The 17,418-nt window shown below is 38.5% G+C and overlaps 1 protein-coding gene across 2 annotated transcripts; it reads left to right on the top strand.

Annotated features, from left to right (window-relative positions):
* Window positions 1–141: 141 nt before the first annotated feature.
* On the top strand, window positions 142–17,112 carry gba2 (glucosidase, beta (bile acid) 2). 2 transcript variants are annotated; one of them, XM_067443873.1, is made up of 17 exons: window positions 142–628; window positions 2,097–2,340; window positions 4,780–4,871; window positions 4,957–5,072; window positions 5,651–5,869; window positions 7,512–7,751; window positions 8,818–9,074; window positions 11,811–11,936; window positions 12,547–12,731; window positions 13,525–13,629; window positions 13,784–13,891; window positions 14,022–14,173; window positions 14,290–14,396; window positions 14,547–14,689; window positions 14,879–14,994; window positions 16,353–16,544; window positions 16,632–17,112. In XM_067443873.1, exons 2-17 carry the CDS (start codon window positions 2,150–2,152, stop codon window positions 16,848–16,850), a joined length of 2,568 nt encoding a protein of 855 aa, XP_067299974.1. In that variant the 5' UTR covers window positions 142–628; window positions 2,097–2,149; the 3' UTR covers window positions 16,851–17,112. The 2 variants fall into 2 exon arrangements, with proteins under 2 accessions (XP_067299974.1, XP_067299982.1); XM_067443881.1 differs by having other exon boundaries at window positions 142–629; window positions 2,091–2,340.
* The last annotated feature ends 306 nt before the right edge of the window (window positions 17,113–17,418 follow it).

Below are 17,418 nucleotides of genomic sequence, written 5' to 3'. Positions count from 1 at the left end.
TTGAAACAAACTGTTCAAAAGAACCGATTCAAAGAAACGAGTACACACGATCGGCCACTCGCATTGGCTCCGTGGCAAAAGTGACGTAGACGTTCCAGACCAAAATATTAAAAGGGGTGGTAGGTTTTCATTGAAACAAAACTGATAAGAAAAATGAACAGTTTTATAGTTTAAATATACCAGTAATGGCTTAAGAGGCAATATATATATACAGAACATGGTTTGTGTTTCTCTGTCAAAGTCTGAGATGACGACACTGCTGGAAGTTACTCCCCCGAGTGTGTCCTCATTGGTTTAGGCAGACAGAAGGCCCTACTGTACTGAACTATCACCGGGAATCGATCTCGGACGTGGCCACTTTATTATTTAGAGATAGCGATGTGCAGTTCTGCATAAGAATATGTGTTCTTTACTCAAACGCTAAATACATGCTTTCGTCTTTACAAATTAGCTTTCGCTGTTCACTTCAAAATATTTCCCAAAGATCCAACCGCGACAAGGTGGAACAGCAGCCACAGGGACACCGGATGGCTCTACTGACATGGTCCTGCTGGCGAGCGTCTGAGGTCTGAACAAGTGCAGGTCGCACTGACAAGCAGACCCCAGGGTGGTGGTGTTGGAGGCAAGGGTAAGAGAGATTTACACTGCTCCGCTGGACTGAGTGGCTTAGATAATAACAATGGGAAAGACATTAATTATACATGGGGAATGTTTATAGAAGGCACAAGTAACCAGCAGAAGTTTGAAAAGTAAAGTGTGACGATAAGGTGCAAAAGCATACTGGACTTTATTAACATTACGGATGTGACTTGCCCAAAGCATGATTCTGTAATGGTGCTACGTTTTCCAAAATAGTACCGACAATGAAGTTGTTGTTAAAAGTAAAAAGACAAAATTGCTTGACTTTTAGAACATTATGATCGTCTGTCTCAGAAGGTAACTTAATTAGGCCCGGTAATATCAATAGATCTAAAACATAATTTGTCTGATTTAGATTTTATTTTATTATTTTTTAGAAAGGAACAACATAATTAAATAGGCCAAAAAATAAAACTACTAACTAAATTTGAAAAAAGTGATGTATATATATTTTTTAAATTAATGGAAAACTACAGCAAAATAGAATCAAGCTACAAAATAAAAAAGGGTGTCAGAGAGATAAATTGGAGTCAGAGGTTTAAGGAATGTGCTATGGATAAAATATGGCAGCTAAATATATATCTTTTGGCAATATTTTTTTAAAATAAGAATTTATATTTATATTACTACTATTTATTTTTATTTATTATTGCAGTAGATTTATGTCATGACATTATGATAAACTTTTTGAGGTATGTTGCTGTAGGCTTTTTCCCATTGGGAAAAATTACAAATTTCAGCAACATAGCTCAAAAAGTTGCCCTGTGTATCATCAGCTTAAGTGTTAAGTGCACTCGAGAATGTCAAGACAGGCTTAGGGTAAATGAACTGCATTTATATAGCTCTCTTAACAGACCCTATGGCCATCCAAAGCGCTTTACATTTTGCCACAAATTCACCCATTCATACACCGACGGCGATGTCATGTAAGGCACCATCCAGCTCATTGGGAGCAGCTGGGGTTTGGTGTCCTGCTCATGGACACCTCGACACTTGGTGAGGTGGAACCGGGGATTAACCAATAACCTTCCGGTTTGTAGACAACCTACATGAACCACTGAGCCACTGCCGCCCTAGGGTATGCAAAAGTTATTTATTTGGCCCGGTGAATTGTACCATACAGACAAATGATAGGTTAGATTCGCCTGGAGTAGGGGTGAAATGAAGGAAAGGTCAAGGTATTGTTAGTTAATTGAACAGAAAAAGATCAGATTACATCTCCAGGACGTGGTTGTTGCTGGCAACTGAACTCTGTCACCTTGGTGAAAGGTGAACTTTGCGTTCGTATGTAGATTACCTGCCTGTGCATGCAGATCAAACATGTGATCTCAGCTCTTACCTGCACAACGCAGCCAGTAGGCAAGCCATGTGTCTTTAGGGTTGTTTATTGCTTTAGCCTTCAATAACCTTTATGTATTAAATTAATACTTCAATCTATTTTGCCTTTTTCCATTTAGGGAGCAGATCTTTACACTTTTGGTTTGGACTGTTGATCCAAGAGCTTTGTACTATGGATTTAAATGACAGCACATCTCTAGCCGAGCTGATGAGCCGGTACGTTTCTACAGAAACTGGATTTGGAGTCCCCAAGGATGGCTGGCGGATATGTCTGGCACACGAGTTCAAAGAGAAGCGGAAACCTTTTCAAGCCAAAGATGTCTCGTTGTCCAACATGATCGAGCATGTTGCTTTAGGTGTCAGGTATGTTTAACAAGACATACTACAATTTGTTTTTTCTCGCTTCACCTATAGTTAGCACAGTTAAGTAAAGAATAGACATCATAGGCTGCTGAGACCATTATATAAATCTCAAAGGCCTTTTGCGCTCTAACATTATATAGTTGAAATAGGAACCGGAAATGTTGTTAAGAGGTTCTATTTGACCACAGAATGACATGTTTTCATTTCCTTGTCTTTTTCATCTCTCTTCTTGGTTCTTAGCAGCCATTTTTCTGTTATTTTCTGTTAGTATCTGTTGTAGCATTATGTAGGCAATCAGCACTGTGATTGACATGAGTAATGAAGTCTTTAGAACTGCCCTTATTTACCTGGATGAGGTGAGGCTGTTATTCCTCTCTAACTAGTTAGACTGTTACACAGTAACTAATGCATTTCAATGACGTTCCTCCCTTTAAGTTGACCTAAGGATGGTCCTGCAATAAACAGCTTGATCATTTTTGACCTGGGTTTAGATATTGGATTTTGTTGTTGTAATTATTTGACGCTATTCGTTTTTCTCCAACATCAAGCTATTGCTGCATGGAATTTCCTGCTGAAATTGATTAATCATTGTCTGCATAAGTCAATATCATCTCTGTGTGGTGTTTTGTTCCATGTTAATGGTTGATTGGTACAAATCTTTATTGTGCATTTATGCAGTCAGTCCTGTGTGTATGTGAAGAGTGTATAAATGTTACTCATCCTTCACCACACTGATTGAGTAAATCAAAGTCTAAACTAGCATAGAGCCACAGCTAACATCTTTGATAATCTTATAAAGTCATAAATTAAAACCTTTTATACAGCTCTGGAATAAATTAAGAGCGGAGATATCAATGTTAAGTGGTCTCTTAATTTTTCCCAGAGCTGTAGGTTGCATTGCAATTTTTAAATGCAAACAAATATAAATTAAAGGAAGTGTATGTAAGATTGTGGCCAGGATGGAATCCTGTGATGCAGGTGTATCCCCTCTCCCCCTCCCTCTTGACTCGAGGTTGCCAGATAGACTGCAGGATCAGCAGGAACGTTTGCAGCTCCAGCCGTGGTAAACTAGAGCAGATCTGGCAACCAGATGCTGAAACACAACTGACTTCGTGATTGGTCGATAGGTGGAGGGCGGAGCTTCAGGCCAAAACACAACATGACAACATCAACATCAGTTTAGGCCTGCAACAACAACTTTTAAATGACAATATCCTGGCCGGACTACTGTTGTCAGTCATATAATTATTTTAAATTAACATGATTTCTTAATGTCTAGTGACATATGAGGGCCATTTTATGATTAATTGAAATACATTTCTTACATACAGTTCCTTTAACAACATCAACAACAAACAAACAACGGAAAAAAAAGTTAATACATACTGGCTCACTAAGCAAACTTAAATAAATCAGCCAATCAATCAATCAGTCAGTCAGCAAGTCGGTAGAGTAGGAAAAGGTGACTTTTTTTATTCAGCACAGAGACCGGTGACAGCTTTTTCAGCCCTTCACATAATGCTCTCTGTCCTTTTATGTTTGTGTGAATCACTCTCTGTTTCTAAGCACTGTTGTGCTGACTGTGACAACTGAAAACAGCTGTGTGTGCATTATAGCAGGAGAACGAATGAGACAGAAAAGAATGAGTGTTGGATGGAGTAGTATGAGAGTGACTAAAGGGAAGTGTTGTATGTATGCAGCATGAGTGCGAGAGGTTAACTGTTAGGACTGACATGGTTGTGGTGCCATAAAGTTAAATTTAAAGGTGCAGAAGCTTTTTCTGAGAATCATTGTTGATATTTGAAAACATACTGGAAAACAACCCAAAGAAACACACCCCTCCCTTCATTGCTCCACCCGCAATGCAAAAGTGGATGTCTCTAATCTAGCAGAAGCGAATGATGAATGAACGACAAGCAAGACCAAAAAAATTAACACACAATATTATAAAAGCAACAGTTTGCATCAGTACACACAACAGAAACATTGCAACCTCTGCATTTGTTTTCAGGCCTTCCTGCTTGTGTCTTTCCAGCGCTGGAAAGCTTTTCTAATATTAACGTGGGACTTGAAGCTTTTGCCTTTTCTAGTGACATTCCTCTGACCTTTTCTCTTTTTAATGTCTCTTCTACAGTCTTTCTTCAAATCTCCCTCTTGCTCACTCTCTCTCCTCCCCCATCATGAGTCAACACGCCCGTACTGCTGATTGGATACAAGTTTGTTGTGGTGTTTGGTCCGATCCACTTTCAACAGCGTTTTTCAGACATCGCTTAATGCACCTTTAAGATGTCGATGTGTGATTTATGCACATAGATACATGCCACTATATTCAACAAAGCTCTCAGTTACCCATCTTCACTGTTCATCAAGTCTGTATGTGTGCATGACAGCGAGAAATAGTTTTGTAAATTCCTCCTTTTTCTATGTTTGTCTGAGCAGGTATCTGAGATGGTGGTACAAAAAGACCCAGGTTGAGAAGAAGGCTCCTTTTATTGATATGTTTCGGGCTTTACAACTAAAACAAATTTATGGTGAGTGCAAAGACAAACAGAAAACTCAAAGCAATAACAGAACTCTTAAAATGACCCAATGTAATGTAGAATTTTTTGTGTGCAGGTGCTCCTCTTGGTGGCATTGGGGGAGGCAGTATCACACGTGGATGGAGGGGGGATTTCTGCCGGTGGCAGCTAAATCCCGGAATGTACCACTACAAAACCGTTATTGCTAATCAGGTAAAGGGCTGTTTGTGATCCAATAAACCTACTAAAGCCATACTACTGTTTAATCGTTTAGGGTCAGTAGGTTTTTTCTTATTTGTTTATTTTTTGGTAAGAAATTAATTCTCCTTTTCACCAAGGGCACATTTAATGAATCAAAAGTGACAGAGACATGTATAAATTCATTTCTATTTCAAATAAATAACGTTCTTTTGAACTTTCTATTCATCAAAGAATCCTGAAACAAAATACATAATGGTTTCCACATCAATTCAATACTAAGCAGCTCAACTGTTTTCAGGCCCATGTGACACTGAAGACTGGAGTAATGATGCTAACGAATAAACTTTGCCATCACAGTAATATATGTTTCTTTCAAAATGCTTTAAAAAACGTACTGAGGCCAAACCTTTGAATGGTAGTATATGTGTAAATATAGGTGCATTAACTAGTATTCAGTATCCCTTAATGAGACTAATGTGGTCTGTTGGTATGTATAACAGTTATGAGCAAGTGTGTGTTGTCTTATATGCAAGTGTTCAAGTCTCTCCTTTACCTATTTCAAGTCTGTTTGAACCCCCTCTATCTCCTAGTTTACAGTATGTCTGCGCAGGGGCGGTCAGACAGTATACCAGCAGGTGTTGTCTACGGAGCGACCCCCAACTCTTCAGGGTTGGAACTGGGGTTATTGCGGTGAATATGCCTTTTACCATGCCCTGTACCCACGAGCCTGGACTGTCTACCACCTGCCTGGCCAGAACGTCACTCTCACCTGCAGGCAGGTGTCACCTGTCATCCCTCACGACTACAAGGTGACGAGCTCTGTTTAATATTTGTGTGTGTGTGTGTGTATGTGTATTAGGGGTGGAACGGTTCTTGTTTAAAAATCTAAACCATACGGTTCTCCACCTACGGTTCTGCGCGCACTTGCACTGCATTTCATCTCAAATCTGATGACACATTTATAATATGGTTTCTTAAAAAAACATAAAACAGACAAAGTTAGGTTAATGTATGTTTCTGTTGATAGATACACATTCTGGCTTCTTAATAAATTACAACAGCGATGATCAAAAAGTGTGGACAAAACAGTCACTCTATGTGAGTGTGTACTGCGTATGCTCGACCATCACTCGGGTGTTAATAGAGTGCAAGTGCAAGTGAGACCTGTGGTCCTTTCTTCGTATCTCGCGGATTTTAATCCAATCCAGATTGCGGATTGGATTAAAATATCTGGATTAAGTTATCTGAGTTTAATGCACGTTCCTTTGTTCCCCGAAGAGGGCAGATGCATCGATATACGAAACCATGATCAGCATTGCAGCAATTACATCATATACTTAAAAAGCCACCTGGCCAAAAACTTGACAAAACAAAACAGAAAACACACATTTATGGACCTTTATGAGGAAACAGACAAGCGACCAGGAGGCATCCTAAACAGATGCCCAAGCCACCTCAGCTGGCCCCTCTCAATGTGGAGGATACTTGATACTTGAACTCCTCCACTTGAGGCAGGAACTCTCCACCAACCTGAAGCAGACAAGCCACCCTTTTTCGAGAACCATGGCCTCGGACTTGGAGGTGCTGATTCTCATCCCAACCGCTTCACACTCGGCTGCAATCCATCCCAGTGCACGTTGAAGGTCCTGGTCTGAAGTGGCCAACACGACAACAGCATCCGCAAAAAGCAGAGGCAAAGTCATGTGGTCCCAAACTGGACACTTTTGCCCCTGGCTGTGCCTAAAAATTCTGTCCATAAAAGTTATGAACAGAACTGTTTACAAAGGCCAGCCCGGCCTGAGTCCAACATGCACTGGAAGTCTGACTTACTGCTGGCAATGCAAACCAACCTCCAGCTCTGGTCATACAGGAACCGAAAAGCCCTAAGCAGGAGGCCCCAGACTCCATACTCCCAGAGCACCTTCCATAGGGAACACAGTTGAATACCTTCTCCAAATCCACAAAGCACATGTGGATTGGTTGGTTAAACTCCTATGAACCTTCTAGCAGCCTGGAGAGGTTAGAGCTGGTCCAGTGTTCCACAACCGGTCATAAAACCACACTGTTCCTCCTGAATCCGAGGTTTCACTCTCGGCCGAATTCTCCTCTCCAGTACCCTGGCACAGACTTTCCCAGGGAGGCTGAGAAATGTGGTCCCCCTGAGAAATGAAGTCCCCCAGTAGACTTTCCAGCACCCCTCCCAGAGTCTCCAAGAGGATTCCATCACAGGAATAAATTACATTTTAAAATATGTTAAATCAGAAAACATGTTTTATATTGTAGTCACTGACATGTGCTGTTTTTTTTTTAAAATATATATTTTTCAGTTATATTGTGAAATGCATACAAACAAGAGATTAGTAAAAACTGCTGATTTGGCCGATTAAAATGTAAAAACTGGTCATTTTAATCCACCAAATAAGCTATTTCAAAATGTTTTGTCTTTTTCAGGACTCCAGTCTTCCTGTGGCTGTGTTTGTGTGGGACATTGAGAATAAGAATGACTACGCTCTTGATGTTTCCATCATGTTCACGATGGTTAATGGGTTGGGCCATGAAGACGATAAGAGCGGGGGCCACTGGAATGAACCATTTCACCTTGAAAAAGAGGGGGAATCTGTGTCTGGGGTTTTACTACATCACCAGACGCCTGTCAACCCTTACACTCTGTGTATAGCTGCAAGAGAAAAGGTACTGCATCAGTGTAAATCTAGAAACAGCAGGTTTTGCTTGTAATAAATGCTTAAAGAAAACAACTCCTCTGTTATGAGGAGAGCACAGACAAAAGCACACTGCCAAACAGGTTCCGCTGTTAGCTTTACTGTGTGTGCGCCTGTTCCCCTGTGCAAATAAGAGACTTATAAAGCTGACTGATTGCTGTGGCTCACCACAGTTAACTATTCAAAGATACAGTTAATAGTTACATTTAAAGGGATACTTCACCGCTTTTTCATATTAAACTATATTATTCTCTTAACTAAGACGAGTTGATACATACCTCTCTCGTCTCAGTGCATGCACTTAATCGCTCTGACGCGCGGTGACGATCTGATAGCATTTAGCTTAGCCCACAAAGCCCAGTTCATTCACTATGGTACCAAACAGAGATCAAGTTAGAAGCGACCAAACACCTCCCACGTTTTCCCTATTTAAATACAGTTACACAAATAGTTGAATGATCAAGTATGGTGACACAAAATAAATGGTGGCGCTTTTCTAATCAGATTAAAATGGAGAACTATAATGTATGATGGAATAGCACTTCTGCACATTCTGCACATGCTGCACATTGCTGCATTTCAAAGCGATATGGAGGAGATTATGATGGTAAACAGTGTTAGAGGAAACTGGCTTTACCAAATAGAAAGGCCTGCTCTTGCCCTCTAGTCAAACTGTATATTAATGTAACACTATTGGCTGTTTCAAAAAAGGGGAGGAGCTGCTAACAGCTGGAGCCGTTTCAGGGGAAATTATGTCAACACATTGAATAATGCGGCGCGTTCAAAGCACTTCAGTGGGCCTTTAACATTTAAGTGCATGTCAAATGTTTTATTGAGAAACCAGACTTTTCTCATTCTAGACACATGATCTTTTATTTTCTACTGAAGACAGAAAGTCATACAGGTTTGTAACAACATTAAGGGTGATTAAATTGACAGATGTTCTCTTTTAAAATATGTCTAGCTAGGTAGCTTTCTAGGTTTTGATAAAGTTGTTTGCACTTCCCCTCATTATTTAAAGTTTCACTTTATTTTAGTCTGACCAAGAGATCAGTCACCAGACAGCATTTAGCCCAAAGGGAACCTGTAGTGCTCTTTGGAGTGACCTCATGACAGATGGACGGCTCGATTCGCCAAAGGACTCCAGCACACCCACACAGAAGAGGGAGGAAGTGGCAGCAGCCCTGGCTGTGAGCTGCTCGGTGCCTGCTAACCATCACAACAGTGTGGAGTTCAGTTTGGCCTGGGATATGCCGAAAATTACATTTGGCTCCAGAGACAGAATTTATGCCAGGTATGTGTGTATGGAAAAATTATACACCCTTTCCTTCCATGTAGCTAATAAATACAGGTGCTGGTCATAGAATATCATCAAAAAGTTCACTAATTCCATTTAAAAAGTGAAACTTCAAATGTTTAATTATTTTAATTTTGATGATTATAACTGACAACTTAAGAAAATCCTAAATTCAGTATCTCAGAAAATTTGTGAATTTTTCTCTTTGTGAATCTCCCCCACATTTTTGAATGGGGTTTGTTTCACAATCCTCACCAGGGTGTGGTTATCCCTATTGCTTGTACACTTTTTTTCTACCACATCTTTTCCTTCCCTTCCCTTCCCTTCCCATCTCCTCTTTATTAATGTGTTTGAACACAAAGCTCTGTGAACAGCCAACCTCTTTTGCAATGACCTTTTGTGTCTTGCCCTCTCCCCCATGATTGTGTAGCCTACAGAACTAGACTGAAAGACCATATAAAGGTCTTTGCAGATGTTTTGAGTTAACTAGCTGATTAAAGTGTGGCACCAGGTGTCTTCAATATTGAAACTTTTCACAATATTCTAATTTTCTGAGATACGGAATTTGAGATTTTCCTTAGTTTTCAGTGATAATAATCAAAATTAAAAGAAATAATTATAAATATATCAGTCAACTTTTTGATGATATTCACATATAACACATATCACTAGTCACATCTTAATTAGACTATTATGTATAAATATAAAAATCACCTTTGTTTTTTCAGTGTCTGCAACATATATGGGGACAACTTGCTTGTGTTTGTTCTTTTATCTGCTCTCTAATCTTTCTTTGTACACATTATGGATCAGGTTACCTTGGACAAAGGGTTGTCTTTCTTTTCTTTAGTGTGTGTAAATTGGGTGTCACCAGAGATGGTATTTGATTTTATCAAGCATAAGTATGTTTAACCACAACAGAAATATGGACTAACACCTTCTTTTACTAGTGCATTTAAAGACTCTATGATGTGATTCAATCTTTTAATCCTTGTAACACACTACCATTCAAAAGTAAAAAATCTGGGGTCTGTAAGTTTAATAATAATTTTAAAAAATCATCAAGGATGCATTAAATTGATCAAAAGTGACAGTAAAGAATTTTACATTGTTACATTCTACGTTATTATTCTATTTCAAATAAATGTCCCGGTATAGTCCAAAATTGTCTTTTAGAGATGCAATAATGATTTACAGTTTTTCTCTTAACTGAAAAAAAAATTAAATAATTGGTGAAGTAACCAAGGGCTTAAAAAGAACTAATGTCTTAAAGCTGCAGTAGGGAGTTTTTAGAAAACATTGACATAGCCTGAAAATTTGAACAAGCACAACTCGCAGGTCACAACCCCTTGCTCTCTGCTGCGCTACAGCCCTCCCTCCACAGCTCCTCCCCCATCTCAATGGAGCTGGCTGTGAACGCACAGGCTAGTAAGCAAACAGTTATTCACTAGTACAGAAGAAAAATCAACAATATGATTTACATTGACTATGGCCTGCCCGTACTTTGACTACAAAATTGGTCCTCAAAACATTACGTATTTTGCAATACATGTAATGTAAGTATATGACGTTGCACTATTACTGCATGTTATGCAGCTAGAGTTTTGACACAGAGTCAGTGAGATCTGACGAGGAATTCACACCCACAGCGACTTCAAGAAGCTAAAATAATAAATTATCTTAGTTGTGTAGTTCTTAATAAATGAAATTAATCAAGGATACTTCAAGCAGAAATGTGGCTAATTCTGTATCTGTTAATCCTTTCAGGAAATGGAAGTTAGGTTAGCTCCCTCAGCCTCTTTATGCTAGTTTTATTTCGGGATCTTTTTTTATCATCGTCATCTGTCTTTTTCCGTTTACCCGTCTTTATTTTATGAGCAGGTGCCACTGGAGGAATTGGCAGTTCGGAATTGTTTGTCGGCCATAAGCAAAGCTGCGGCACACTGGTAATCTTGAATTTGAACACCTGTACGTGCTGTGCATTAGAGAGCATGAGAGGGGGTTGTGATCAGCACGCACATGAGCTTGATTGACACTCCTGGCTTTGATTGGGTGTTTCTTACCGGGAGCGGTGTATTTCTGCAAATGGCAATAGGACCACTGGGAGGAGCCAGAGGAGCTTGATCTCATATTCTACTGTCAGGACATAATGACAGGTTTAACAAATATGTAAAAAATACCTATTTACAAAAGTTACCTACTGCAGTTTTAAATCAAGGCAAAACACTTTGATATGTCTCGTCCATGCTTCATGTTTCAAAAGGAAACAGCACTTATCAAGCGATTTCTTGACACTTTTAAAAGGAAGTGTTATGGCTGTGATTATATAAAGCAGTATTATTTACAAGCTTCATTAAAGGAAGAGACTCATCATCAGTCATAAAGTGAGTGCAGTTTGTCACAGAGTCACAGTTTGTGCTCCTTACAAATTCATATAAGTGCAGCAATGATGATTTGTTTAATCTGTGAGAACCCAAGAGGCAATGATGCATAAATGCTACAAATTTTTAAAAAAATCATTACTTTTGTTTGCATTACGTTAATGAGAATGAGACTCCATTGCATTACAATAATGGGAATTGGGGAAAATGTACTTAATTGTTACATGAAGATCTTAATGATCCAAGAAATATCCTTAATTTTCTTTATACAATATATAATTGCGTTTGAGACGATGAAATAATACCCTTTTATGCTGTAAAATAATAACTGTGTTTATGGTGTTTGTTTTAGGAGATACACACGTTATTATGGCACCAAAGGAGACGCTGCCCCGTCTCTGTCTCACTACGCGCTCACACACTACAGTAAATGGGAGGAGAGCATTGATGAGTGGCAGAGGCCGATTCTACAGGACGGGTAAAAAGAAATGTCATTTCCCCTTGAAAAATGTCAGGCTTGATGGCGTAACTGCCATCTCTGTCAGTTTATTGCCTGCGGCTGAATTGTGAGGCACTTGTTTTTCACAAAAGACAGTGTTTAAGCAAGCAGTCGTCTTTCCTGTAATTGATTTGACTACACTCTCTCCATTATGTGCATAGACAAGAGCAATCCTTATACACTGTTTTGTGCATATTACTCATTTTGTTTCCCCCAGTTCCCTTTATACTGTTGTTGAGTTCACTTCATATAGAATGAATTGTGTGTTTGTTTGTTTTTTTGTGGTATTGTCCCAGTCACATGTAACATACCAATTCTGACTGTACACTTTTGTTTTAATATAAGGCAGCTATTCTTTTCAGTTGCTAGGCTGATTCATCTGTTGACATTTGGCCATTTTTAGATTAGCGGTATCAGCGATATCCATGCCAGCTTGGCATAACTCTTTGTTGTGTCAGTTTTTAAATTTACTGACAGCCTTACCAATATTTATTAAATATTGTGTGAAATAAATTATTTCAGGATATATTCTGTGTTTCATTAGTTATTATTCAAATATATCACTAGTCAACTTAAACACTTCTTCTAGGTCTCTTCCGGCTTGGTATAAATCTGCTCTGTTTAATGAGCTCTACTTTGTTGTGGATGGTGGAACTGTGTGGGTGGAGCTTCCAGAGGATGCTGATATCAGCGGTGGGCTTCGTCCTGAGGACGGGGGGCTTCCAGCCCAGCCTGAAGTTGTCAAGGAGTACGGCCGATTTGCTTACCTAGAGGGTAAGACAGTAAGGCTGTGACATTCAAGCAAACTGAGCTCAAGATTAGTTTAGAACAGGTTTGCGACCATTGGGCACCGGTTTCATAGACAGGGTTTAGATTAAGCCAGGATTAGGCCTTAGTTTAATTAAGACATTTAAGTAGCTTTTATAAATGTGCCTTAGAAAAGTGCAAGTTGCATTCAGTTAAAACTGCTCAAACATGCATTTGACTCTGGGACTAGCTTAAGCCTTGTCTGTGAAAACGGGTTGATATCAAAAACCGTCATGAAAAATGATTACTAATGATCACATTAATAAGAGTAAATCTGTTTACTTCTAGGTTCTAATTCGTGTTATTTTAGTAGTACTTTATTATTAATTTATTATTTATTTTTTATGTTTTAGTTTTAGTAACAATTTTTCTAATTTCAAGTGTTTTGTCTTATGTGATTTAATTCATGCATTATTTCAAATACCGAAAAAGTATTTTTAATAGTTTTAGTTACATTAATTATTCAAAACTGTATAGTTAATAATTACAACACTGGTTTTCAAAGTTTAGATCTCCTAGTTTACCAGACTAAAATGCATGTTTGAGCTGTTTTACCTAAAAGCAGCGTGCACTGATAAATCTTAAAATATGTCACTGCAATTGTTTTGTCTCAAAAAGTGTACCTGTAATGTTTTTTTTTCAAAGGCATGTTTAACTAATGCCTACTCCTGGCTTAATCAAAGCCCTGTCTGTGAAACCGGGCCTAAATGTTTAAATCAATACGATTAAATCAATTCTGTTTCCCACTGTCCGGTTCCAGGTCAGGAATACAGGATGTATAACACGTATGATGTGCACTTCTATGCTTCATTCGCTCTCATAATGCTTTGGCCAAAGCTGGCTCTGAGTCTGCAGTATGATATCGGTGAGCTATGTTTCCATTTTTCTGATAACATTGAAGACTGCATTCAAATTCATTAGTAATAACCTAGTTTATTGTTTAAAATTAACTTGTTGATACTTTCCCATTCTGTTTTGCGTTCTCTGTTTGTTTAAATATCTCTCTCTCTTTTATACAGCTGGTAGTGTCGTTCAGCATGACCCTACAGAGAGGTTAAATCTAATGAATGGCCGATACTCCCCAGTTAAGACCCAAGGCGTTGTACCTCACGACATTGGAGACCCTGGTGAGTTGTGCATAATAGGATACCATGAATTCAAACATGTTGCATATGGCAGAGACAGAAAGAGTATTAAGCCAAAATTAACATTGTCATCATCTTGAACCCCATTTTAATTTTGTCCTTGTGGAAACAGATGATGAGCCATGGGTTCGTGTCAATGCTTACTTGATCCACGATACAGCCGACTGGAAGGATCTGAACTTGAAGTTTGTGCTTCAGGTGTTCCGAGACTATCACCTGACCCAGGATGAGCAGTATCTGAAGGACATGTGGCCTATATGCCAGGTGAGTCTTTTGTGTTATGTTTTAGTAGTTTGTATAGCATCATATCTTCTGTGTATGTGAATGTAGAGAATGTTTTAGGACACACATTTAAATATCTGATATGCTTGCTCATTCAGGCAGTCATGGAAACAGAGTTGAAGTTTGATAAGGATGGTGATGGGCTGATTGAAAATTCTGGCTATGCAGACCAGACATATGATGGATGGAAGGTGACAGGACCCAGGTTGGGACTCAGGAAGTTTTATTTTATTTCTAAAAGGGAAATTTCTCAGAAAATTTAAACTTTGTGATTTTATTTTTAAATTGTATATTAAAAACCTGTATCATAACACAAGTTTTGTAAAGTTACCCCTGTGTTTTTGTGCTCTTCCAGTGCATACTGTGGCTCTCTGTGGCTGGCGTCAGTGTGCATGATGTGTAAAATGGCACGTGTGTTGAATTGTGAGTCTGTTTATCAACGCTACAGAGATATTTTGGAAAGAGGAAGTGCAGCCTTTGACAAACTCCTGTGGAATGGTGAGTGTAAGCATACACCGTGCTATTTAAACTAACAGTAATCTTCCTTTCGTATTAAAAACTATGATGTTTAGATCAGTTTCTATACTAAAGTATAATTTGGGAAAAGAAGACAACTTGGAATAAAAACAAAAGTGATCTTACAACATTCATTACATTTCCCCCCTGTGGAATGTGTTTCTCTGATAGGCAAATACTACAATTATGACAGCAGTGGACACAGTCTGTCCAACAGCGTAATGTCTGACCAGTGTGCAGGCCAGTGGTTCCTCAGGGCATCTGGACTTGGGGACGATGACTACCAGGTTAGCCTGGAAAGATTTGACCACTTAATTTTCATTTAAAAATAATTTTGGATGATTTCATCACCATAAGAAATAATAATCATCTTTAAAATATGGTTATATACCTTAAATGTATTTGGTGTCATGTGCTAACAATAAACAACAATTTTCCCTAATGTTCAATATAAGAAGTCTATTATGTTTACTAAGGCTGCATTTATTTGAAATGTAAATGAAATGAGGCATTTATATAGCGCTATGTATTACTGTGCAGTGTTTTACAATCTTGTCAGAGCAGGGGTCTCTCCTTTCAATATTGTAAAATACTGTACTGTTTTTATTTGAATATATTTTAAAATGTAATTTATCACTGTGATGGCAAAGTTGTTTTCAACAGCCATTATGATCCTTCAGAAATCATTAAGTCATTAATATGCTGATTTGGTGCTCAAGAAACATTAATATTATGAACTTTGAAAATGGTTTTGCTGATTTATGAACTGTGAAAATTAGAGTTGTGAGTTGTGTCCCAAGTCACAGGCTGCATCCTTCAAAGCATGGTTAAAAGGGAAAAGCTGCCGTTAATGAGTGACGGTAACGTTTGTCCTGGGATTTTTTGAAAGTCTGTAAAAAAAAAAACTGTCTAAAAACAAAACTGAGTTGTCTAAATATGTAAAGTCTATATATAAAATGGCATCTTAGTAAGATATGTCAACATTTGAATCTTTAATTTTTACATTTGTATTGTTAGATATTAGAGTAAGTTTAAACCTAATACTTGCATTTAAAAGTGTAATCCAGTAATTTCACTAAAACATTTCTGTCCTATGTGCCATACAAAGGACGCATTTGTTAGCCGCGTTCTAAGGAGCCTTCGAAATGGGACCGCTTTTGTCACCCCGCTACTGTGGCACAACCAGCCTTCGAATGGTGCAGCTTCTGAATTAGGACGCAGCTAAAGTTTGAATAATAACAATAAATATATTTTAAAATTATAATATTATAAATGTTTATTGTGCCCTTGCTTTATAAAAATATACATTTCTTTCATTTAAAAACATTGTATATTTGTATTGTACAAATTATACTGTTGTTCATTGTTAATTCATGGTTGTTTATAATACATTAATATTAATTTATACACTTCGAAATCTTTAAAAATCGATATATAGTAATGAACAGATTAATCATCTGTAGCTCATGATAACAAATAGTAATGAATTAAACTTTATTGTAAAGTGTTACCAAAATACTGTTCCATCAGTTTAGCATGGGTCACTCACACTCCAGAGGGGGTCAGTGTTGCGCAGGAAGATTGATTATCCTGGAGGGAAACTACATAACATGGATTTGTTTTTTACATCGATTTCTCTGTGCAGGCTTTTCCCAAGGACAAAATCTGCAGTGCATTGAAGTCAGTGTTTGACCTCAATGTTATGAGCTTTGCGGGCGGGCAGATGGGTGCAGTGAATGGGATGAGGCCAGAAGGTGTGCCTGATCGTTCCAGTGTCCAATCAGATGAGGTGTGGGTGGGAGTAGTGTATGGATTGGCTGCCACAATGATACATGAGGTAAGTCAAAGCTCAGGTCGTATCATCAGGTTTCAGATTAAGTGAGCCTTTCAGTTATCTCCTAACACATCTCTCGGCATCTCCAAGGGCTTGGTGAAAGAGGGTCTGCGCACTGCGGAAGGCTGTTACCGAGCGGTATGGGAGCGAATGGGAATGGCCTTCCAGACTCCTGAAGCATACTGTGAGAAAGGCATCTACCGTTCTCTCGCTTATATGAGGCCTCTGAGCATCTGGGCAATGCAGCTTGCACTGAACAACCGACCAAACCACAACAAAACCACTGATAAAGACGTGGGACAGGACTGAGCTGAGCTGAAGGGAACTTGCACTGTCGAGCCTCCACAATCAAGTGACCTCTTAATCTTTGCATTTCGAACTTTTAAAAGACTGCAAAAGATTTTGGATGTAATGTCATTGTGCGGTGTTGGTTCACAAGGAACCTAATTTCCATTATTTTGTAAAACTGACTTTCACATTAAATGTGCATAAACTGTACCACAGTCTTTCCATGTAGCAGCGGTAAATTATAGTTTTACATATTAAAGTGTAAAGGCTTGGTCTCTGTGAACTGACATGCTGTTCATTATGATAAAGCATGTAGGGTCATTCGATTAGTTAGAGCATGATTCTGTATCATTTTAGATGAATTCTAGATGAAAGGACTGCTGTTTTTTTTTTTAAACAGCTGTTATTGTATGTGTCATAAAGCATGTGCCTGAGGCTTTGACAAGTCAGTACTGTACATTATTCTACCAAATTATAATATATATATAATTGAGTAAATTGAAATGAATGTTCCAGTCTGGGAATCCCTGACGTAATCTAATATTTCAAGGCACAATATGTAAGATTTTTTGATTAAAATATCCACACA

This window comes from Pseudorasbora parva, chromosome 1 (assembly GCF_024679245.1).
Source record: "Pseudorasbora parva isolate DD20220531a chromosome 1, ASM2467924v1, whole genome shotgun sequence".
NCBI lineage: Eukaryota > Metazoa > Chordata > Actinopteri > Cypriniformes > Gobionidae > Pseudorasbora > Pseudorasbora parva.
Note: the sequence above shows the minus strand (reverse complement) of the source record. Positions and strands in the feature narration are given on the sequence as shown.

Excerpts from the sequence above, each read along its gene's own strand:
- gba2 (XM_067443873.1), top strand. The coding sequence starts at position 2,150 with ATGGATTTAAATGACAGCACATCTCTAGCCGAGCTGATGAGCCGGTAC. Across the intron at positions 5,073-5,650 it reads AAACCGTTATTGCTAATCAG|TTTACAGTATGTCTGCGCAG; the intron begins GTAAAGGGCTGT and ends TCTATCTCCTAG. Across the intron at positions 14,995-16,352 it reads TTGGGGACGATGACTACCAG|GCTTTTCCCAAGGACAAAAT; the intron begins GTTAGCCTGGAA and ends TTCTCTGTGCAG.